At 35.8% G+C, this 25,483-nt stretch overlaps 2 protein-coding genes across 2 annotated transcripts; one reads left to right on the top strand and one right to left on the bottom strand.

Annotated features, from left to right (window-relative positions):
- The first annotated feature begins 11,657 nt into the window (after positions 1-11,657).
- Srp72 (signal recognition particle 72) lies at positions 11,658-19,624 on the top strand. The gene is made up of 13 exons (XM_076114077.1): positions 11,658-11,786; positions 12,498-12,732; positions 13,063-13,207; positions 13,680-13,870; positions 14,240-14,377; positions 14,726-14,858; positions 15,288-15,467; positions 15,880-16,038; positions 16,293-16,508; positions 16,751-16,848; positions 16,988-17,089; positions 17,193-17,297; positions 19,445-19,624. The coding sequence occupies exons 1-13, from the start codon at positions 11,684-11,686 to the stop codon at positions 19,581-19,583; spliced, it is 1,944 nt and encodes a 647-aa protein (XP_075970192.1). The 5' UTR covers positions 11,658-11,683; the 3' UTR covers positions 19,584-19,624.
- Positions 19,625-20,003: 379 nt separating this feature from the next.
- LOC142972783 (putative rRNA-processing protein EBP2 homolog) lies at positions 20,004-22,535 on the bottom strand. Its single transcript, XM_076114076.1, has 5 exons — positions 22,353-22,535; positions 22,035-22,255; positions 21,632-21,790; positions 21,083-21,230; positions 20,004-20,422 (listed from the first exon to the last, which is right to left on the bottom strand). The coding sequence occupies exons 1-5, from the start codon at positions 22,404-22,406 to the stop codon at positions 20,045-20,047; spliced, it is 960 nt and encodes a 319-aa protein (XP_075970191.1). The 5' UTR covers positions 22,407-22,535; the 3' UTR covers positions 20,004-20,044.
- Between the last annotated feature and the right edge of the window lie 2,948 nt (positions 22,536-25,483).

Genomic DNA, 25,483 nt, shown 5'->3' with positions numbered 1-25,483 from the left:
AAAATGTTGTTTATTGGACTCTCCGAGGTTTTGTTTGTTGTGACGGGACCGCAGTTTTGAAAGGGTCTGGCCAAATAAGAGTTTGTAAATAAAGGAACTGTATTACCGGTCTACTTTACGATTTAACGGACTTCAGGATATTCTTTGTTTTTGTAAACGTTGCTATCCGATACTTATATGTTTTAAGAAGAACCTCTTTACACATAGAGAGCACGGTTTTCAACTGAGATCGTAATGGAACACACAATACACCGTATAAACTTCTAGTATTATTGAATTATTTAGATTGTACTAAATTCGGGATAGAAATAAGATTTTATAAAAGCGCAATCTGAAACTTGATTTAGTAGTTAGCTTATTTCCACTTCACAAACAAGAAAAGTAAGAAATTATATCTTTAACCATACCATTCATACCTAAACCTTACCAATAATTACACAAACAACAACGAAAACACTAAATAATACGTTGTTTAATTACGAAATAATACTGAACATAGCGCTCGAATATCTCGTCGACATTCGATTTGTCGCCTAGACACAGTAGACACAGTACTGTAGACACTGTGTATAAATCCAGATCCTCTGTAGTACACAAGAAGCGTAATTTCAGCACAAATATTTCGCTCAACTTGTACAAATTCTCGACTAACTCCCCACTAAAGTGACAAAAGACTATGCATTGTAATGTTATGTGAAATGCCGGGGATGCTACCACAAGTTTTGTATGGAAATTAATATTATAATAATACTATCCGATTATTGAACAGTTGATAGTTTTACAATTATAGACACAAATCGACTTAAATGGTAAAGTTCTGACCCCTGTAGCTTTCGCTACGCAAGGACTTCAAGCGTAGACCGTAGCAAGTCCTGCTACGTTAGCTACGAAACGTAGAACGCTACGGCTACGTGCGTAGCTTTTATAGCATATTAAAATTTGTCAGTAAGTGTTCAAAATCTACTAAGCTGTATTGTAAACGAATTTCTAACAATACCGTCAGTGAAGTTGTATAACGATGTTGACAACAATGCTCTTTATCAAGAGTCGAGTTACCATAGTAAGGGTAGCTTGTTCCAAACAGGAGATGAGAGTTTGTTTGCAAGCGAGCCGGAATCTCAACGTTATAATGTGATCCGGAAACGTCATACCGGAACACAACCGTGCAGTCGCCTTTATTAGGTGAGCCCAGCCTTAGTTATTCTGAAGATTTTACATGTACACTTTACATTGTTACTTAGATTATGTAAGTTGAGTTAAATTGTGGGCGGTTTTAGACTAGAGAAGAGTAAAGCAATTTATACTGCCTAAAATACACGAGCTTTTCAGGTATCAGGTGAATTTAGGTAGGTGGTGACTGTTTTCAAGAAAGGTCACGGAACAAATTTTAAGGCGATTCTAGCCAACTCTTGAAATAAAATACATACTTAATAGTTATATTTGAAAATCGTTTCTCTTTCCTTAATCCAGTTGGATTTAATTGAGCACAGGAATATTATATTATATCCTAACAAAAAATATAAGTTTCTATTTATTTTAGGTTTCTATTGTTTCATAAATACTATTAAAATAAATATGGAAACGTGCAATTCATTTAAAACAGTGATAGTAAACTATATTCAGATCCAGACACGATGTAGCTCGCGGCTCATAATCACATGGCCACTAATTGGGAAACTTGGCCGACTGCTAACTGTTCCAAGTCATTGTTTACTGTTACCTGTCAGTTCTCCAGTTTAATTATTGCTTTTAGGACTTCTATGTATTGTGTACGGCTTTATGTATTACTAATATTGTATACGGTTGCATTATAATAGGGATGTTGACGCAAGTAACAGAAATAAATGTGCATTTCCGTCGGTCAGGTGGTAAAAAAGGCAGATAATAATTATAAATTAGAATTATTATACTTGCTTGCTCTAGATGTGACGGTAAATATCGGAAGGAAACCTAGCATTTTAAGATTTTTAAACAAATCTTTAGGGCATGCAAAGTCCCTAACCTGCACGTGGTGGAGTCAAGGCCTAATCCCTAATCCTAAGAGACCCTTGCTCAGTAGCGACTAGTACCCCACTATTATAGTCAAGAGTTCAATCTTGGGTTAACAAAAAACACTCAGTAAACTCATGATCTATTCTCCTATTAGATGCTATTTTACATCCTAAATTTTAAAATCGCAGTAAATTCCCACAATAAAATAAAACATGATATTTAGCCCATAACACCTTGTTTATATCTTCGATAATTATTCTCCCATGAATACGTAATGTCGGCTGACGTAGAATTATGGTCATTATGCCTCAGCCATTACGGACCAGAGATAAATTAAGCGTTGAGTGCATTTACTGCCGCCATTAAAAAATAAACTTGTTGATTTTTGGTTTAAGCGCAATGATTTTCTAATCTAGATGGTTAAAATAATTTAATGAAGGAAAAAGTTAAGGTTAATGTTTTTTTTCGCCATAAAAGGCAAATGTGTTAAGTATTTTAAGTATATGTATATCGTCATATGTTAAGAAATATTGAAGTATATAGAACTATTTCGGGAGAAATACAACTACAACATCTAGGTATATCCATTCCATATACATACATATCTAGCAGACGAAAAATGCTAGTTTAAAATATTCTTTGATTTATTTTATCACTGTTTTATTGGCACAATTCAGCATGTAGCCAGGATTGCCACAGATTGACGTATTTTAATACATGGCAACAAAATAAAATGCCATTAATTAAGCTGTTCACCCATTCGTCCTAGATACACCTGTGAGAAGGACTAACTAATGACTAACCGTAGGTATAATTGATTAAAAGCGATTCCACCCCGCCGGGAGAGTCTGTCAGTCTGTCTATAGGTTTTTAATTAAACCCCCGTTACAACACACATTGGCTTGTCGCATTTTGATGTGTTTAATGGTTTCCTCATCAAAGATTTATAGATCCTCGTAATGAGTAAAATGGTTGTGTCAACAGCGATCAAACGACATCGGAACTGTTTTTATAAAGACTAGATACGTGCTACGATTTTGCTCGCAATAAAAGTAAAGTTATTTAACGGCATGACCAAATCGTGTGAATGCTTTCAAGCTTTTAAAAAGCAATGAAAAATTTTGTAAGGAATAAAACAAACACGAAACGGCTGCCTTCGTGGCGCAGTAGTTAAGGTAGTCGCCACGCCACTACTACACGTCGAGAATTCGTGGGTTCGATTCCCACACGTAACAAATATTTGTGTGATCCACAAATAGTTTTTTCGGGTCTGGTTGTATTTTATGTCCATTGTTTGTATGTTTGTAAAAGTCCCTACGACACAAGAGCAATTCTTGGTGCGAGTTGTCGTTCAAAAATGTAATAAAAAAAGAAAGATGTTAATCAGTATGGGTAGTCTTTACGTGCCATATAATCGTAATGGAAAAAATGATTTCAGCCAATCGAAACGTAACACATTTACGGAATGTTGATTCGAATTTTTAAAATACCCACCTGACTTCCATATTGTCCAATTTATTTTTCGCGGGAATCGTCTGGATTCTCGCAAGGGATCTTGGTACATAATCAAATAGTGAAGGAGACCAATTTTCCGTGCGATCGCGCGCCGAACGTGCAGCGCGCACCACGATATCGGCCAAATTAACCCGACTTGCTGCCTCCACAGTGGATGAAGAAAAATTGCATCTAGTTTTGAATAAATTACCTGTCTGAGTTCAAAGAACTAAAATTAAAAAATATAATATGAATGTACCCGCAATGTACTACTGCAGATAACAGCAGAATTATTGCTGAAATAAACTTAAGAAGCAACTGTTAAAAACTTAATTTTGTGTTAATTCTTCTTGTTTACGTAATGGTATACATATTCGTGGTGAACTCACGACCCCCTTTCTCGTCGAAGGGAGACCCTTGCCCAGTAGTGGGATAGTCATGGGTAAATACACATTTTTTCAATAGTCCAATAGTTAGTCCAACCTTTTACTTGCAGAGGTAGTTCGTGTAAATTGAAATGTTGGACTATATTGGCGTGCGATTGTCTAGCATTAAATGACGTTCATCTATACAGAAATCAAAAGAATCGCGAAATTCAAAGCAATTAATACCAGTGTCAGCCAATAAACCAAGAATTTATTCAAAAATCTTACTAATATTGATTTTTGTTACTCAATCACACCAGAAATCCGGATTTTGATTTAATCTGATAGATAGATAGTATGTATTACCTATATACACTTTGTGGGTATAGCTTGCATAAAAACATCCTCGGGAAACATTTCCTTGCGGAGGAAATCGCGGGCAGAAGCTAGAGAACTATAATTTTTTATATATTTGTGTGTCCATTGTAGAGAAGTTTTCAATAGTGGGATGCGGTAAACGGATTGCGATGTCTAGTTAGAAGGAATCAAATCTAGATGTAGGCGATCAAGTAGAGCCGGAGACGATCTCTATAATTGAACAGTTAGGCTCTATTCCTATGACTTTCAGCGTTGCCATTTTAAAAAAGATTTCGTTGAAGATATCTGAATATATAGTGTTCTTGTGCTCTACTTGAAGCTAGCTTTGAATTGATATTTGATTATTGTTTTCACTGGTTAGCAATATTTTGCTGGTATACCTTGCGTGCTACGATAAAAAGTAGCCTATATGTTATTCTAGATCTTCAACTGCGTACATACCAATTTTCGTCGTAATCGGTTCTGTAGTATTTTCGTGAAAGAGTAACAAACATCCATGCATACTCACAAACTTTCGCATTTAAAATATTAGTAGGAAAGTAGGATTATTGGCGACACTTCCATCATACAACTGATAGAAAACATGAATAAAAATATTATACCAATAACCATCACTTCAAAACTAGAATGACATGTTAATAAATGTTGAGAGCTTGTGAGTACTGATAAATGACGTCACACGGCGGCAGGAGCGCGGATTCATTATCTCCTGCTGATTAGAACCGCGGGACGTGGCACATTTTGATGTATTACCCACCAGCGCGACGGATTTGTACCATCAACAATAGTGTCTTGTCTTTACAAGCTCGTTCTACGAACGTATTAACGTTTGTACCCACGTAATTTTGAATTATGTAATGTTTGAACTATTTCAGCATCATACACTTAATTTAAAGTACCTAGGCACCTATGTATGTTCCTTCAGTATTCCACTCTACATAAGCTTTCGTATCTTTATAATCACGCCTTTTTCCCATACTAGTAAGCAGTCCAGAGAACGCCACTTGGTACGATCCTTACAAACTGACCTTGCTTCATTCACATTAATGCACCTTGAACAGGACCGCCGGTTACGAGTACCTACTAAGTACCTTTATGCAAAACATCATTCAAATAATAATAACTCTCTCGGTAGAAGTATAAATAGCTGGATCAGGATTGATTTACTATTTGAGCTAAAACCCATACTTACGACTCTTTTACTATCTCTTAGCTCGTATTGACAATATGTTTTCGTTTTATCTGGCAACAGCACAAAGTACCTACTTATTTATTTACTAATGCTTAATAGGAAACCATAACACACCTAATGATAATTCTGAGAAGGTAGCTTTGATAAGCCCACCGTCAAACTAAACCCCTCAAATCTACTCAAGAAACCTTTTAAAAATAATATAATTACGACCCAATAAATTACATCTCAACAATTCAATCTACCGAACGGAACTTTCCATCGGGAATCCCACGTCTATCTATAACGGCCCAATCTCTCTCTTTTCACCTCATTAATAATATTCGAAACGTGTCGTGCCTCAAAATGAAGCCCAGTTGAAGCCACCAAATTGAAATCTCATACGCTGGAGCCTTTATTAGGCAATAGCGAACGATCGCTGTCGACGCCGCACTCGAGGTGCTTTACTGACATCCCATTCACGATAGGGCTACTAGCAGAAGTCGCGGTTTGAAGCAACTTTTCAGTTAGGAAAGGATTTATTTTAAAACACGGGACAAACCTTGAAATGTTGTTATTGTTTGCCGTTAATAAAGGTTCTAATCCCTTGAAGTTTGTGTTGAACTATAATAACATCTGCAAATATAAAGAACAACGTGTTCATGAGACAACAAATCAGTGAATTTATATTAATACTCTAATACAAAGGAATTCGTTTTATTGAGACCTTTCCGTTTTACACCAGGTTACCTAGTCATAGCATTAGACGACAACAATTAGCCAGCTTCCTCTTACCTAATCCAAGCTATTTAGCATCAAATAGCCCATTTCTAACTACTTGTACGTGCACGCAAAACAGCTCTTACAGGTTTATTCCTGAACCAAACACTGTTGGAAACCACTAGCTGTCATTACTGACCCATCAGTGTGTCTGGTTCACAAATTACTCTTGGCTACATCATTCCAGCTTTAACAAGATAACATCAGCCCTAATGAACTGAAGGCACAATCATGTAACTGGAAATCGCTTTTGTTTTACATTACAAAAGGAAGATGCGGAAACGATTCTTTATTGGTTTAACGTACTGAAATAAATGTGTTGGATTCTGTTTTTATTTCATTTTCACTTTATACAGGGTACAACAATCGCGATGCAGTTCGTCTTCAGTAGATATAGTAAACATAGTGTGCTCTAAGATGATTAATGCAAATCAACATTACGGTTAATTTTGCCAATCAATATAAAACAGGATAAGTATGTTAAGTACTTACCTAATTACTGGTCTCCAACAGTTTACTGCGATTTTCTGAAAGGTGATAAAAGTACATCTATCACACATATTTTTTTTTCATAAAAACTATTATTCCGTCAAAAAGGCAAGGTGTACTATAATAAAACTACAGAGAAAAATACGCTCTTTGTCAGAAGGCCAATCACCTTTAATCTTCAAGATTATAGGTACTTTAAAATATAGAAAAATTACATAATTTTTTCACCCCGACAGCCCTGCACCCCTCCCAGCAAACTCGTTAAGTCTAGTATACTACTAACGACGAGTATCTAAGGATCGGGTGTCGAGTCCCTGACACCTGTCCAATTTGCGTCACCACATCACCCGCCTGCATCCGATCTCGTTTCATTTACTTTAATGAGCTAACGACTGTCATGTGTGGAATTAAATACTCGAAATGGAGATGGAATTTTCAAATGGAAGTTGAAAATAGTGATGGTTTCGCTGATAGTAACTTAATTGGCTTTCTATGGAGACGGAAGCTAGAGTTTGGACGGCAATTTGCATAAGAAGTTGCTTTGAGGAAGTATTTTAAGCTAGAACTGTGACGAATTTGCCTTGAAAGGAAGTAATTGAATTAAAAAGCTACTATCAGTGGTCAGTTATTGCTCCAGGTGCTTTGTGACAATTATGGCACATTTTTCAGTAGTTTTTTCTTCTTAATTACTTTTTCCCCAGTTCTGGGTATGCATCCAGAATTGGCAAAAAGCTAATTTGCCATTATTGCCAAAGAGTTCCTAGGCAAAATATAGCTAACTCCCAAAATGTAAAAGTGTAAGCACTATAACTTTCTTGGCTATAACGTGAGGCTTTCAAGCACAAACATAAATGAATATCTACACGGTGCTGAACGAACATAAAGCTAAAGTAATGTACATAAATAACTAGCCTTGGGCTTAAAATTACTTTCAGGCAATTTGTCAGGAAAAAAAGTGTCCCGCGCGGAAACAAATGGGTCAACCTTTTTTAGACTAACGGAATTTTCTAATCTGTTATCCCTGTGCGTATTGCACGAGAATTAGTAAATAAAGGAGGATTTATATTGACAAATTACGTATAAAGTTGGTTGACAGTTGCGGTGAATATCGCTCCCTTGGCAACAATTTTTGTTCGCACATAAATAAACGTTAATAGCGCGTCACGAAGAAATTTAAGCAAAACTAGACCTCGAAACTTTGTACATTAATCTATTAAAATATCCAGGGGACACTCGTGCGGGAAATTACACCTTATTTGAATGCGTGTTTATGATTTTTGGAATGTTAAATTTTGGCAATAAACCGGTCCTTTATTCCTATATTACAAACATTAAAAACGAGGTGTGTTTATAATGTTATCGTGCCAAATCTGGACATATCTACTCATATTCCTTTCTCGTATATACAGAGGGTTATAGTTAGGATACTCCTAGGTACTCTTGAGGTTTTATGATCCAGTTTTTTAACCAGAAGTTCGTAGGTTTTAATTGATTATACAGGTATAATGTAGAAGTATAAATATGAGATCAAAGTTAATTTTTTATCACAGCTACACGAATTTTGGAACAAAAAAAACAATACACTACACTTTATCATATTAAATACCATAACTTTCTCTGTTTCTATACCGCAGTAAGGTCAAAAACAATAAAGATATCAGAATCAGTATCGGTGTCGACAACATGTTCTTTACGACGTTTTATGGACAATTACCATTTTGTTAAAGGAATCGTTTGGGATTGACAGTATAAGAACATGAACCAATTTGGTCTAACAAGATTTCTTCTTATTTTTCCTTGAATATAAACGAGATGAGGCGCTTTCTTTTATGTCAAAATGTATAGTAGATAATTTAGTCTTGGTCTCCGCACATCAATCTGGCTGTTTTACTTCATTTATTTTATTAATTAATAAGGAAATATAGTACCTACTTAACTGAACCTTGACTTTTTTGCTTTTATACGCAGAAAATGGGAAGCAATAATATGTCTTTGTTACCCTTCCCCCAGAGATTGAATGTGTACCTGTAACTGTGTAACGTAACTTTCCCGAGGATACCACTTCGCTTGATTAAAGCAATTCAAAGTTAAAGGAACCACAACAAACCCTACGACATTCTGCGACAGTCTAAACCAAAGCTATTGTAAAAGATTTTACGACGCTGCAAAATCCAACGACATCCCGTAGTAGCGGGAAGCGGCACCAATATTTTTATGGAGCAAGGTGGGTGAAGGCACAATATTTCAATTGTTCAGTGGACCGACAGAGTTTATAGGCCGGCGTGGAGTGACGTCGTAATACGAACAAACATTGCCCTTTTAAATTGAATTTCGCGCAATTTATCAGGTGGGCTTCGATAAAATACGATCCTGTCTTCCTCAAACGATTTAATTCAACAGAAGTACACGTGGGTGTCATTTCGTAAATGATGTTTTAAAGCGAGGGAAAATCAAAGCCATTTTGCTTGTTATCTGATGATTAAAAGAAACAGGATTAGTTGATTAATGTCACGTTTTTTATATAAAAATCGACTGAAACTGGCACGTGTTCTCGACTCGACTACATACATACGATATTTTGTTCACCAAACTTGACCCTTGCTTATTACGCGTAAGTACGAATTCTCAGAACCTTGAACTAGTCAGGCAAATACTTACTTTAAGTGATTAACGTATAGCAAGTTAAAAAGAAACCTGAAACTACTTTCACAGCTACAAATGGATCGAGGTGACAAACTGGGAGTGATTGATGTAACGTAACTTTCCTGCTAAAACTCCCTAATATTAGTCAAAACATCAACATAACCAAACGTTAGTTTGAAAACAGACAGCTAGATTAAACATTACTAACTTAACAGGCGCCTAATAGAAATTACTTTCGAAGCCACAATCGCCGACTCCACTGGATAGCAATAGGAAACTTCGTGCGGAACTTCGCGCCAACTTCTAGTAATGCGATTAAAAGTCGAGTTGGTCCGCGACAGCGCGACAATAGATGTTACTTTAACGTTGTTTGTCTTGCGACATCCACAGACTGCGACATTGACGCCAACCGTTATAATGCCCAAGTTTTCTTCTCTGTTTTTGCTGAGTGATTAATTAGAATCGTGTACGAGGAAATGTTACTGGCTGATTTCCAGAATGTTTCCGTGTTTTTGGTAATGGGAAAAACATGAGGGTTTTGTGTCTAAGTGTAGTTATGTCATGTGTGTTTCTGTGGTTTCGTATCGTTTAGCACTAATTTCGGCCAAGAATATTATTTTCCTGGTTACAAGATGTTCTGAAGATATTGTTATTTTTTATCTTAGAAAGGCAGAAATTTCACTTAGTTGTTTCATAATTATAAAAACCTGGATAGTAACTGTAAGCAATGGTTCAAAACATATCTAATTAGTCCAAAGTCTAGTACCTAAACGTGGAATCAAATCCCTGACTTAACAAAAACTCTCTTGAATACTTTGAAGGCAAGAACCGCGGCTTCAATCCTATTCCAGCAAATTATAATATAATCAAGAATCACTACAGTATAATGACGCAACTCTTCTGCTATCAACTACAAAAGAAATATACTAGGTCAAGATATGAATCACTGCACTCAATAAAATTAAATGACCAAACTGAAAGCGCAACTGGCTATGCTTTCTACAAACAACTCAATGAATTACGATGACATAAAGATACATTCCCGTGTTCAGATAACGCAAAACAACTGACAAACTATCTGTGTGATCTTGGAACACTGTACGTACACTTTGTACAACAATTTTCAATATTTCGACGTTCAAAAACTACCAACGAACTGGCTGGGCTTGGAACTTCCGCTCAGAAACTTTGATGAGTTCGACATACGACGTAAGCGCCTCGCCGAGTTTCACAATGGTTCCTTTACTTTCTTTATACTTTTGAATAAAACTCTCTGGACCGAAATTTACTTTGTCATCGTTTTGTTCCGTTCGACATCTATGCATTGTAAAGATGCGGTCTTCGAATAAAATTTTAATTGACTTCCTTTTCTGTTGACTTGGCTAGCTATTTGTAAGCTTTGACTAGTCAGCTCTACCATAAGAGCGAATATGAATGAAATGGACATCAGACCTGGCGAATTACAGGAATATTTTTTTAAAGGAGACCGTTGATAGACTGTGGCATTCTGTGGGACAATTAAACAAGGTAAAGATGGACCAAACATTTTATCTCATTGTACTTGTCTGTGTCTTCAATCATAACACGTCCATTCATTTAAGGGCAGTCGCTAGCTAACTAATGGTTGCTGATTGACATGGCCTACCCACCTACCTTTATATGCAGCATAGCGCAGCGCTGATAGGAAGTGATTAACAATAGTTCAGTGAGATAGTTACTGGTAGTTATTGAGCACCGATTTAGAAAATGCGACATATACGGGGTTCAAGTTATAAAATAAATTTAAATATTATTGGACAACTCACACACGGTCATTTGATTCCAAACTAAGCAAAGCTTTGTATTATGGTAACCAAATAACTGGTAAACATACTTATATACTTCTAAATGCATACTTATATAGATACATTAACATCCAGGCTCAGAACAAATACTCGTGCTCATCACACAAATTGTCCCGGGTGTTGCGGCGAGGTGACCGCTTAAAACATTGCGCCAAACGTGCAGTTAAAGATTCCGTTTTCTGTCGGGATTATTTGAATTTTAATGAATTTAAGTATGTAGGTATAGGTTTAAAAACATTGATAACAAAGGAAAATCCAAATGCTGAAATTAATTAAAACATAAATATAATAAAACAAAATAATTCTATTTTTATTTAAATATACCATATAAGTAAGTTCGAGATTTAAATACAATGGAAAAGTATGCTTAAAATAATTTAATGATGTTTCAATAATGACTAAGTCAACGAATTAAAAATATATAACGTAAAATGCACAGTACATGTTTACTAGCACAGCGGAAGAACTAAACGCAAAACGGTGACGAATTTGACGTTTACGTTTCCAACCAGTGAGTTGTCAAAAAAATGTCAGCCAACAAGGAGAATAACCTTGTTCAGGCTTATATTGAATTAAATAAATACTGCCAAAGTGGTGACTATGATAGAGCGTTAAAAGCTACAGGGAAAGGTAAGGAATCCACCCCATTATTATTTCCTGCGAAAAGACAGTAATTTATTAATAAATCGTTGACATAAATAACCACACTTATCAACACTATTTCTTATCTTTTCTATTGATTTTGTGTGTTTCTCTGTGATTTCTAATAGTTTTCTTGTTCCTATAAGCTTGTGTAATCATTAAAGCATAGGATTTAACTTAGTTAAGGTCCAGAATGCATGTAAATATAACTTCGCTATTTATGCAAATTATTCGTGGAAATTTCGACCCCAGACAGGTAAAATACCAAAGATCAACATAAAAATCAGCATAATTTAAAATAGAACTAAGAAATTCATACGTTTTTAACTTAAACCTGTTGAATATTGTCGTAACTTATAACAAGTGTAATTATGCAATGAACAAGCCATATGTTGCCTATTATCTGGTTTATTACCTAATTTACACATTGTGTATATGTATTATATCCACCCAATATTATTCACTAATTATTGATCAGTTACAAAAAAGAGTTATTGTGCTAAAGAGGTCAACAATGCTTGCTAACTGCTTAGGGCATAAAACAGTAAAAAAAACAATTAAAGAAGAGAATTTATTTACAAATATATAGATAACCATGTTTATAAGATCCTATAAGATATCCTGTTTAAGCTTAAAACATCTAGGACGAAAAAAGTAGCTACCATAACTCACAAACTAACATTAAAATGTTGATTTCAGTCCTTCAAATAGCTCCGAATGAGCTGAAGGCTTTCCAATGCAAGGTGGTGTGTCTGATCCAGCTTCACAACTTTAAGGAAGCACTAGCAGTGCTCTGCAACCCTAAGAATGCATCCCTGGCCGCTGACCTGCACTTTGAGAGGGCATACACTCAGTACCGTCTCAACTGCCCCAAGGAAGCTTTACAGACGGTTGATAATGCTCCTGAGATGACACCTGCTTTGAAGGAGCTGAGGTAAAAGACTCCAATATTATAATTTGTAAAATTTTTCTATTTGGTTTTGAAAACATTCAGAAACAAACTAGATAAAAATCTCAAAACATTCATAGCAAATAGTTGACAGTCAAAGGCTAAAAAGAAGGTTCCTTAAAGATTTTTACAGAGTATTAAAGCACAATTTACTAGATTAACTTTCTACCTAATCAAACAATACATCTAAATCTCAAACTATGCTGCCAGTTTTCATTAGATTGATTGTAATGAAGTCATATTAGTTCCTAGATTAATCAAACTAAAAGATTGTTATATAAAAATGTATTAATAATTTAATATTTTTGTTTGCAGGGCTCAAATTCTATATCGTCTGGAGCAATACCAGGACTGCTACAACCTGTACCGTGATATTGTGAAGAATACCACCGATGAGTATGAAGATGAAAGGAAAGCCAACATGTCGGCTGTTGTGGCTAATCTTGCTGCACTCAACCCTGTAAGATTGATTTATTGTATTTAAACATTCTCTCAAAATATTTGAATTACTTACTGCTTAGAGTGTGTGTGTTGATATAAAATATTGAAACTCCTATCATTGATAAAGTATGTGTTTCTATTTGACTATGAAAATCATATGCTTGCTGTTGTGCTCTATTGTAAAACTATAACCAAACAAATGCAGCTTATTAATTGACACAAGTATTTCCCACTTTAACATCATTGTAAATGATTTGGCGAATAAACAAGCAGCTAAAAGCACCGTAAAATACGTGATTTTCTTCTTTGAAAGTCTGCGCACTAAGACACGCATTTATCACCCACCTGGGTTCACTAAGTATTGATGATCATTGTAACAACTAAAATAAGTGTCAGCATTAAACCATAATTAATCAATCATTTGATTTCTGTTAAAAATATTATTCTAATCTCATACATTTTCTTAATTTCTAACTATGTTCATTCCCCAGTCATCAGAGCTCCCTCAATTCGACGAGAACACGTACGAGCTGGCGTACAACGCCGGCAGTACATTAGCCATGCGCGGCAAGTACAATGAAGCGTTGCCGGTGTTGAAGCGAGCTGAACACGCCTGCTCCGAGAGCGTCATCGAAGATGGCGGCACTGAAGAGGAGGCTAAGGAAGAGGCTGCTATTATCAGGTAGTAACATTAATGTTTTACTCCTGAACAGCAACTTACTACAATGCTAAATAAAATTAAAAAAAAAGGAATAAAATTTAAGAATGTTTCACTTTAATTTATTCATTAGGCCAATTTTGATTTGTTTTCGTAACTCAACCGCCCATTTGCAGATATTTAATTGCCTTGGAGGAGTTTATAATGATAATAACCCTAGAATATAAAGGGCGTAAAGAACTTACTTATGAAAATCTTTTTAAGTATCCAGCAGAGATTAAAATAATTTTATCTATATAACCCTACTGTTTTTTATTCATTTAAATGTCAAAGAAATACGTACTTTATTTATTTTCACCAAAGATAAGTTCATAATGGAATATTCTTGTACAGGGTGCAACAAGCCTACTGTCTCCAACAAATGGGCAAGGAGAAGGAAGCAGTCACGATCTACCAAAACGTACTGAAGGACAAGCCGAGCGACCAGGCGCTCGTCGCTATTGCTAGCAACAACATCGTTGTTATAAACAGGTATGTTATCTAACATGGAAACAGCAGGTTTCTGGTCTTAAAATATAACTAAAGAAAAAAGATACTACTTGCTCTAAACCAGTTTAAAAACAAAATTTAGACCAGTTAGATGATGTTTACTGCAGTATATTCCATACCCTCGTATATCGATCTGCGAGAAGTCTATTATAGAGGTATATTAGTCATTAACATTAGGAATCTTCATAGCATTTGCCAATATGGGACGAACGAGCACAAAGATGTTGTACCAGATGTTTTGCGTAGTTACTTAACAAACTTAACAGTATATTTAAACCACTTTGATTACTTTGAAATTAAACTATTTTAAATGATGGCTTTCCTCACCAGGGACGGCAACGTGTTCGACTCCCGTAAGCGAATGAAGGCAGCCACTCAAGACGGGTTGGAACACAAGCTGAACTCGAGACAACGCGCGGCCATCACTTACAACCAGGCCATACTTGCTATTTATTCTAATCAGGTAACATATTCACACAACTCCAAAGTACATATATATTTAACATTATATTAGACATTCAACATAAGCGAAGCTTATGAAACCAGCCATTATTATAATTGCAAGAAAGCATTATTTCAAAAATGTTTTAAAAAGAATTTGAGGTACCATAAAATACATACAAAGTATAGGCAATACCATACAGAAAACGAACTGTACATTTTAAAAAACATGTTTTTTTAACTTATTTCCTAACATATTATTGCCTCCTATGCATAGATCTCTGAATAAAAAGTTTCTTATGTTTGATCCTAGTTATATATCATCAAAATCAATTGAGTTGATTAGTATTCAAACCTTAACATATTGATAGATTTTCACAGATTCCTTTGGTATAAATGTAGTTAAACATCTTTAATACCGTTATATAACACAATTTGTTTTGTCTTCCAGCCCGATTTCTGCAAGCAATGTTGCGTGAAGCTAGTCCGTGAGTTTAGTGAGGAACGTCGCGCGGCGCTGGTTGAAGCCTCCTCGCTCATGAAGGAAGGCAAGAGGCAACAAGCCGTCACTCTACTGCTGAAGCAGGGAGGAAACCTTGTGCTTGCGGCGGCGCAAGTGCTTTTAGCTCAGGTAAATTATATGTAACAGATTTTTTATACAAGTATGTCTGCACCTGTAGCGCGATTCTCTACAGTCGCTACAATTGAGTATCGAGAATTTAACATTTAAAATTTACAGCAATAATAGTTCTTTCGGCGCCCGCCTGAGGGGCTAATCATGTTATATTATTTTGATACAACATTTTTCAATTGTCGAAAGTGGTAAAGAATTGCTACGCTACTGATACTGTTTTTAACTGGTTTATATTTTTGTTTTCAATACTAAATCCATTGAATGAAGAAAATTAAGCAAACTGTATAAATAATCCATAATAAAATCTCGTCATAAAAAGTATCTCTTGAAAAATTACTGAAAGTGTCAGATGTTTTATAAAAAAATGAAAATATTTGTTCAAAGTAATAATATAAATGTTTTGCTTCAGGGTGATCGTAAGGGCGCAGTGAAATTGTTAGAGGAGAGTGAATACAAGTATCGTCCAGGTGTGATCGGTGTGTTGTGTACTTTGTTGTGTGCTGACAATGAGTTCGAGAAGGCTTCGCAGCTGTTTACTGACGTTTACAAGCATTATAAGGATGACGAGGTATGTAAATCATTTAAAATATCATAAAGGGGTTTATATTTTGAATCGATTGTAATTTTAAGGTACGATTTTTCTGGTATAATACGGTATAGCGACGGTGGTATCTATATGTTTAATATTTCAGAACATTTTGAACATAGTGTTTTAGAAATAATGTTTTTTCGTTGGCACTATTTAAAATGCCTGTTTTTTTTAATTATGTAGAGTTTTTCGTAACAGTTAGGTACTTACTGATTATATTTTTCCATGTGCAGCGTTTCGCGTCGTTAGTATCGGTATGGCGTGCTGCAGCGGCCGTGCACCGTCGCGCGGGCGCGCTGGGCGCGGCGGCGGCGGCGCACGAGGCCGTGTCGCGCGCGGCGCCGCACGACACGCGCTCGCTGGCGCGCCTCGTCAAGGCGCTGGCGCCGCACGACCCCGCGCGCGCGCGCCAGCTCGCCGATACTCTTCCGCCACTGCACCAACTCGAGGTATGCTTATGCGACACGAAATTTTGTCCTATTGTACATCTTATACACCAACGATCAAAACGACCATCCGCCTTAAGCGCAATCGACTATAATTATCGATTCATATCCGCCCCTTTTTGAAAAAAATATCAAAAAAAACAAAATAAAAAAATCTTTTTACCACCTAACCAATTATTAAGTCAGTACAGAAACTAACTAATTTAAAATCACCATGACTAAACTATAACCATTAAAATTTTCAGACTAAGATTGACATAGACGCCCTCGAATCCTCCAAATGGATGATGGGAGCTAAGGTTGTGAAGAAAACTGTGCAAAGCAAACAAGAACAATCGCCCGGGTAACTATCAAACAACACTTTACATAACAAACAAATTTTTAACAAAATCACTTGCTACATGCAAAAAATAATACCTATCATCATCATGACCGTACAACTACTTGTTTTTTTACACTTTTAATTTCTTTTTTGTATTTAGAACGCCTGCATCCGAACTCCTTCAAAAAAAGAAACAAAAGCGCAAGCGCAAGACCAAGTTGCCGCCCAACGCAGACCTGTCCAAACCTCCGGATCCAGAAAGGTAACATACTTGTTACTTTTAATAAACTAACAGAACAAAGTATACTATTTAATATTTTTGTATTGATAATGAATAATTAATCATGTATATTTTGTATTTGTAGATGGTTGCCGAAATACGAGCGCACGGCGTATAGGAAGCGGCGCGGCGTGAGACGTGACGTCATCAAGGGTAGCCAGGGCATGTCTACCACTGCCACCGATCAATAGTCAGTTTTTTTATTTTTTTATTCTTTTTGACTAGAAAATATTGCAAGAAAAATACTGCTTTAATCTTATAAACAAACTTCGTCAGCCTTTTAACTAAGTCACACCATACTTTAGTAGCATGTTTGATTGATTTTCTCCTTAGTAATAAAGTTTAAACTATAGGTGGATTTTGACAGATATTTTTATGTATTATCACAATATCTATGGGAAAAACCATCTTATATTTATTGGACCAAGATCCCAGAGCTGCCAGACCTACGTCATTTTAGCAAAGCTGAAATTTTGAGGATTGTTAGTATAAAGGGTCTGTTAAGAGGTATGCACATCCACTACCTTGAAAGCGGGGCCGTTTCTGAGGTAGCGCGGAGTGAAGGTGCGTAAAAAACGACCCAACCCACGTTATAGTAGCAAAGTTGGTTTTCAGATATGTTATTAATGATATTATGTAGAATTAAAATTGACTATTGCCAGACCGTTTCCCGGGGCCATTACTTCTGCCAGACGCCTTAAATGTTATAAAAAAATGAGGTCAACTACGTCATAGTAGCAAGCCTAAATTTTATATATGTTATTAAAGGTACAATTTTAAGACCCCCTGTATGCGGACAGACCATTCCGCAGGGCCCTTCGTCCCCTAGACGCCATTAAACTTTCCCTATGAGTGCGAGAGTAAGAGCATTATTCATACGCATAAATGAAAAACAATTGAATTAAAAAAATAAAAATTAAAAAATTATTGAATACTAACTGACCCGCGCATCTTTGCTTGCGTCACTTAAGAGAAATAGGTCAAAATGTTACATAAACGGGTTATGTAACATTTTTCACTGGTACTCTGCTCCTATTGGTCGTAGCGTGATGATATATAGCTTATAGCTTTTCTCAATAAATAGGCTATCCAACAGTAAAATATTTTTTTATTCGCACCAGTAGTTCCTGAGATTAGCGCGTTCACACAAACAAACAAACTTCTCAGCTTTATAAAATTAGTATAGATTAAAAGTACTTGGAATGTTTAGGAAGATAAGTAACATTATTTTGGGAATTATTTTAAAAATAGATATGGTTTACACTATTCACAAAAATTATGAAAAAAAAATTGTAGTCATTCATCATCATCATCATTACCTGAGCTCTTACTTCCCTCATCAAATTGAATATTTAAATCATCTCCACCATCGTCTTCATTGTTACTTGAATTCTCTGTAAAAAAAATGTAGGTAAAGATGTTGAAAACAGTTACAAGTAGGTATATTTAAATAATTTATAGTTAAAATAAAATACCTAATTCGTTTTCAAGTGATTCGCTTACGAAACTTGGCAATTGGTCACCATCAAACCACTTAAAATGATAATGGTTATCCTTTAGAAAACAAACGCGCTAATCTCAGGAACTACTGGTGCGAATAAAAAAATATTTTACTGTTGGATAGCCTATTTATTGAGAAAAGCTATAAGCTATATATCATCACGCTACGACTAATAGGAGCAGAGTACCAGTGAAAAATGTTACATAACCCGTTTATGTAACATTTTGACCTATTTCTCTTAAGTGACGCAAGCAAAGATGCGCGGGTCAGTTAGTATTCAATAATTTTTTAATTTTTATTTTTTTAATTCAATTGTTTTTCATTTATGCGTATGAATAATGCTCTTACTCTCGCACTCATAGGGAAAGTTTAATGGCGTCTAGGGGACGAAGGGCCCTGCGGAATGGTCTGTCCGCATACAGGGGGTCTTAAAATTGTACCTTTAATAACATATATAAAATTTAGGCTTGCTACTATGACGTAGTTGACCTCATTTTTTTATAACATTTAAGGCGTCTGGCAGAAGTAATGGCCCCGGGAAACGGTCTGGTAATAGTCAATTTTAATTCTACATAATATCATTAATAACATATCTGAAAACCAACTTTGCTACTATAACGTGGGTTGGGTCGTTTTTTACGCACCTTCACTCCGCGCTACCTCAGAAACGGCCCCGCTTTCAAGGTAGTGGATGTGCATACCTCTTAACAGACCCTTTATACTAACAATCCTCAAAGTTTCAGCTTTGCTAAAATGACGTAGGTCTGGCAGCTCTGGGATCTTACTCTATATCTATAGGTGCTTAGATTACTGACAATCTTATCGTTTTTTCACAGTGACATGAGCAAACAGCAGCCTACTGCCGCCACGACAGCGGCGGCGGCGGCCAAGAGCCCGCGCGTCGAGAAACAAACCGAGGCCGCGTGGCAGCGCAAACAACAGCAGAAGAAGAAGGGCAAAGGCCGCAAGTGGTAGACAAGCACATAATATATTATAACATTTTATATATATCATTACTTTTGTGTTTTATTCCAATACACCTACAATACTACGACTTCATTGAATGATTTGTGTAAAACGAAAATAATAGATATTTGGGTGTATGTCCAAAACTAAAGCTGCTGTAAAATCTGTATGCCTTCACTAGTTGCGAATCTTACATATATCTTACATATATTATGAGGCTCTATACTTAGTTATCGAACTAGCCTTATCCCAAATATTTCAGTCTATTTTTGAATAAAATACGAAACTAATTAAGTTTCACATTTGTCAACATTTGAATGGAAAGATACATATGATGAAATGAATTTGGGTCAACAATAATGATGATGGTGTCTATAAATCTTTTATGCTTAATGGATTCTTATAGGAATTCAAAAACAAAACACAGACTACATAAAGCAAAATATTTATTCTATCACAATTATTAGTCATTATCTCTTAGCATTCCTTCTCTTAGATTTACCAGGTCTTTGATTCTTCTTGCCTTTCACATTGAAAGCCTTAGTCTTGAAATTATTAGGTCTTTTCGGTGCCTTCATTCCATTGAAGCCGTCCATGTCATTTGAAGAATCCCTAGTGTTTAACTTAGAACCTTTCTTTTTGCCGCCAAAACCGAATTTCTTGTCTTTCATAGCCCTTTTTCTGTTCACTTTGTTTTCCTTTCCTTTACCTTTAGGATTAGGGTTGGCTTTATTGCTACCTTTGTTGTCATCTAAAAAGCCGAGATCTGAAGATTTGCCCTTCCTTACTCGCTTCAATTGTTCCAACATTTCCTTCTTCTCTGATGCTTGTTTTAATTTTGCGTCAATCTGGAAATTAAAAGTTGAGTTGGTATTTTATAGTCCATCATTTTATTTTGAAAAACTTTTTATAGGTACTATTCATCAATATAGACGAAATTTGTCTTGGCGATTTTACATGTCATTTTCAGAACAAGAAATTTTAGTTATGATTTCATTATGAACATAAAAATTTAATACTTTATTTTGCTTGATTGACACTCTTAGAACAATGTAGGTGCTGCATGTAATAGACTGTACCAAGTACCAACACATTATTAATTAGAAATCAATCATTCATGTTTAGTGTCAGAGAAAGTGCAGTCACTCATGCAGTACCACACATTTTCATTTTAGTACCTTCCTCTAGAGAATTAAAATCGTTTTTTACAACTTATAGCCTTCAAATCTATATATCATTATACAGAATGTAATAAAGACTTTTAGTGTGACTAAAATTAGTGTATTATTATATTCTGTTTATTACCTAATACCTACACTTATTTCTATTCAGTGGTCAAATTAACTGTTGAGTATAGAAACTAAAAGTGAATCTAGTAATTACTAACACAACTTTCAGCCATGATTTAGTTCACACACAATTAACACTTTTATAGGATATGATCTTTATCGAAATTCCTTTAGTATTTTTTTCAGAACATATTGTTGTAGTCAAATAATAACCCATACCTGTACTCGTTTAGCAATCTTCTTCTGGTCCCTAAGTTGTCGTACTTTCTCAGTGCGAGCCTGAGCTGCCTGCTTAGCCATCAAGTTCTTGCGCACCTTCTGCATGTGCTCATCTGTCTTGGCCATCTCTGCAAAGTAATCCTCAGGCCTGCACAGAGACATCAACATGAATATTTGAGTAGAAAAATGCATGGATGTGAATCAAAAAACATTTGTATGGATAATACACATTATTTTTCTTGTTTCGTCCTTACTGGACAAAGACATAATTTATGTAAGTATGAAGTATACAATAGCTATTTTTCTCAAACTATACTACTCCTATTTAGTTTGGATTATGGAGAACATTAATCGAAATATCTATTCTAGTCATTGATTTATCTATAATAATATTATAAAGCTGAAGAGTTTCTTTGTTTGTTAAAAATGGAAAATAATGACACTTTCTCTCTTATGTGACACAAGCCAAGTTGTGCAGGTCAGCTAGTTTTTCCTAAGTACAAATGTACAAAAACTATTCACATTGAAATTATGAGAAACATCACTAACCTTCTGGTAGGTATATTGAGTTCCTTCAACTTCTTAATGCCTTCCACAACCGCAGCCTGTGCTTGACGATGTATAAGGTTCTCACGTTTGAATTCATTGAGCACCGGGTCCTGAGTCGGATCATATGTCTGCTTACCTTTAGTGTTCTCTTTAAGATTTCTGAAATAAATACCATTATTATATGAACAAAGAGTTGAGTACTTATAACGCTTTCATGTTAATTAACATAGGCAAGTAAGCAAGCCCTTTAAAAGGTTAAACAAAGACAATGTAACAGTTATCATTAAAACTAACATAATTACAAGAAGCGTCATCACAATCCTTAGGCATAATATTTTTTTCTATCAGGTGTTTCATAGCTCAAGATTCATTTTATTGTTAAAATTATACAGAGAATACTCACTTCCTCCTTAGTGCGGTTTCTTGCATTTGTAGAGCAACATCTGGAGCCATAGGAGCTACTGCAGTAACTAAGTCAAGAGTCTCTAGCCATGGTAATTTTAACTGAAACTCTTTCAACTTTACTTTCAAATCTGACACATTATTTACGTATTTCCTTTCAATTCTTTCAATCTCCTCATTAAGTCCCGGCTTCAGCAGCCCTTTGGCAAACGCCTCTTGCAACTATAACAAGACAAAATAAGAAATATGTATAAAATAACAAAAAACCGACGAGCCCACCTTATGGATTAAATAGATTATTATTTATGATTAAACTTACTTCTTCATCTGAGTCAACATCTGTATCCGAATCATTTAATACAAAGTCACCCATTGTGAGGTAATGTTACTGACTAAATAGTGACAAAGACCCAAAAATTTAATTAAAGCACGCACAATAACATAACCTAAAACCAAAACGTGTAGTTGACATTAGGATTACCATTTACCTTGTGCCATAGTGCAGGATAAACGTTCCGTTTTAACAAATGTTACATTTAATAGGTTTCTGAAATAAAATTAGAGATTGAACAATTATAATTTACAGACTGAACTGTATGCTAACTTCTGCTAACTGCTATGATATAATTTTAGATTTTTTCTTTAATATAATTTTTGTTAAGATAATTTTGTATTTTCCAAAAACAGTTATTTTCCAAAAACGAATCAAAGACGTTGGACCTGGATATCACCAGACACTAACACCACTAACGAAATAGATTTTATCCTTACTAAAGACAACAAAATAATTAGCGACATAGGCATTATCAATCAAATTAAATTCAGCTCCGATCATAGACCCGTAAGAGCAAAACTAAAATTTGATTTTAAAATTCTCCGCAAAACACAATTTTCCAAACGGTTTAATATAATAGACAGCTCCATATTTACTTCCTGTTTCGATCAATACAATTTAGAATTGCAAAATCAATTTTCACTTTTAAACACTGACATCGAAGATGTAGAAATGCAATACAATAATTTAGTTAAAAGTATAACACTAGCGTGTAAAAACCTTCCACGAAAGCGAAAAAACAATAGCAAACTATCCCAACATACAAAAATATTAATTGATAAAAGAAATACCCTGAAGTTTGGTTCTTTAGATTATCGTAATATAGATAAATTAGTAAAACGTAGCATTAGAAGTGACATCCGAAACTACAACACATCTCTTGTCCAATCAGCACTGATAAGAAACAGATCACTAAGAGTTGCTAGACAAGGAATCAGCAAAGGAAAATCGTGGATTACTAGCCTTAAAGACGAAACAGGTAGAAAGCAAAGCAGCCGAGAGCAAATTACTAACATTACCACCAAATTTTTCGAGTCCTTATATTCAGATCCCACAAAAATCAACAATAGTCAGTCTCAATTAACCAATGATGTCGCTCCGATAACTGAGGAAGAAGTAAACAAAGTGTTGCACAACATGAAATTTGACAGAAGCCCAGGTCCCGATGGAATCAGCACTGAAGCTTTAGTATTTGGGAAACCCACACTTCTACCCCATATTACAAAATTATTTAATTCAATACTCCAGAAAAGTCAAGTCCCAACAAAATTTTGTCACTCCAATATCATCTTACTTCATAAAAAAGGCGATAAAAGCGAAATTACTAACTATCGTCCTATAAGTCTAAGTTCTCATCTCTATAAAGCCTTTATGAAAATCATAGAAAATCGCATTAGTGGCCAATTAGACAAACATCAACCTCCCGAGCAAGCCGCGTTCCGTCCTGGTTTCTCAACTACTGACCATCTTCATACCCTAAATCAAATAATTGAAAAAATTTCTGAATTTAATAAACCGCTATATGTAGCGTTTGTAGATTATTCCAAAGCCTTTGATAGTATTACACATTCTGCAATAGAAACAGCCCTCATCAATCAAAACATAGAGCCTGGTTACATCCAACTCATAAAAACCATATATGACAATAGTACAGCAGAGGTTCAGTCTTCTGGTCAATCCTTCCAGATAGAAAAAGGCGTCAAGCAGGGGGACCCGCTGTCTCCGAAACTATTTACGAGTACCCTGGAGGAAGTTTTCCGTAGTCTAGCGGTTCCGTGGCAGTCACAAGGCATTATTATTGACGATAAAAGATTGACAAATCTCCGGTTCGCCGACGACATTGTCCTTTTTTCAACATCGGCATCCGAGCTTCAGTTGATGCTTCAAGATCTGAGCACAGCAAGTCTTCAAGTTGGACTTCATATGAATCGGACGAAGACTCAGGTCATGACTAATAGCACGACGCGTAGGATCGAGGTAGATGGGCATGTCATACACTATGTCGACGAATATGTCTACTTGGGCCAGATAGTCTCGTTCAACAACAGGCAACACAAAGAGGTTGAAAGACGTATTGAGAACGCCTGGAAGAGCTTCTGGTCCATGAAGCATCTAATGAAGGGTAACCTTCCACTCACCTTAAAGCGGAAGCTCGTCGACATGTGTATACTGCCCATCCTAACCTACGGTGCCCAAACATGGTCCCTGACTGAGATTCAGAAGTCCAAATTGAAGGTTTGTCAGAGAGCTATGGAGCGTAGCATTCTTGGAGTAAAGAGGACGGATCACGTCCGGAACTCAACGCTACGCTCCAACACGCGCATAGCCGATGTAGGGAAAAAAACCGCTAGGCTAAAGTGGGATTGGGCCGGGCATGTTCACCGAATGCACACCGAAAGATGGGCTAACATTGCCACGAAGTGGACGCCACAAGATGGTCGGCGCCGAAGAGGAAGGCCTAAACGGAGATGGCGGGATGACCTGGATGCGTTCCTGCATGGATGGCCAGACGCAACAATCGACCGAGGGGACTGGAAACTCAGGGGAGAGGCCTTTGCTCAGCAGTGGGACATAGAAACAGGCTAAATAAAAAAAAAAAAAGAAAAAAAAAATTTGTATAAGTGCCTAAAACATAGGCATAGTCTACTTTGAGGCCTACTGGGAAATGGAAATAGGCTCTTGTTTCTCCAACTCTATAGGTACTTATTCCTGCAAAGTATAGTCGAAAAAGGCTAGCGTACAAAGGAATGTGAATAATACCATAAACAATCATAGAATAGGTCAGCTAATAGTAGGCAAGTATCAGGAATGAAACAAGTTCTCCGAAATGCAAACTGTTTTAAAAATTAAAATTTAGCTAAAACACAAAAAAGAGATAATACCAAATTTATTCAATAAAAAAACTGGCACAATATTTACAGAGAGCTCCGCGCACCGCGCATTAAAAATCGTATAAGGGATACATAGACTACAGTGAAAAGATTTTAATGAATGTAAAAAAATTGTAAAATGATCAATTGTATAAAACGAACAAACGATTTTGATAAAAACCGAATAATAAAGTAATTCAAGCACTATAAACATTATCTAATACTAATTTGCTCGATATGATTATT

Source organism: Anticarsia gemmatalis, chromosome 5 (genome assembly GCF_050436995.1).
Source record: "Anticarsia gemmatalis isolate Benzon Research Colony breed Stoneville strain chromosome 5, ilAntGemm2 primary, whole genome shotgun sequence".
NCBI lineage: Eukaryota > Metazoa > Arthropoda > Insecta > Lepidoptera > Erebidae > Anticarsia > Anticarsia gemmatalis.
The sequence above is the reverse complement of the archived record's forward strand: the minus strand, read 5'-3'. Positions and strand labels throughout refer to the sequence as shown.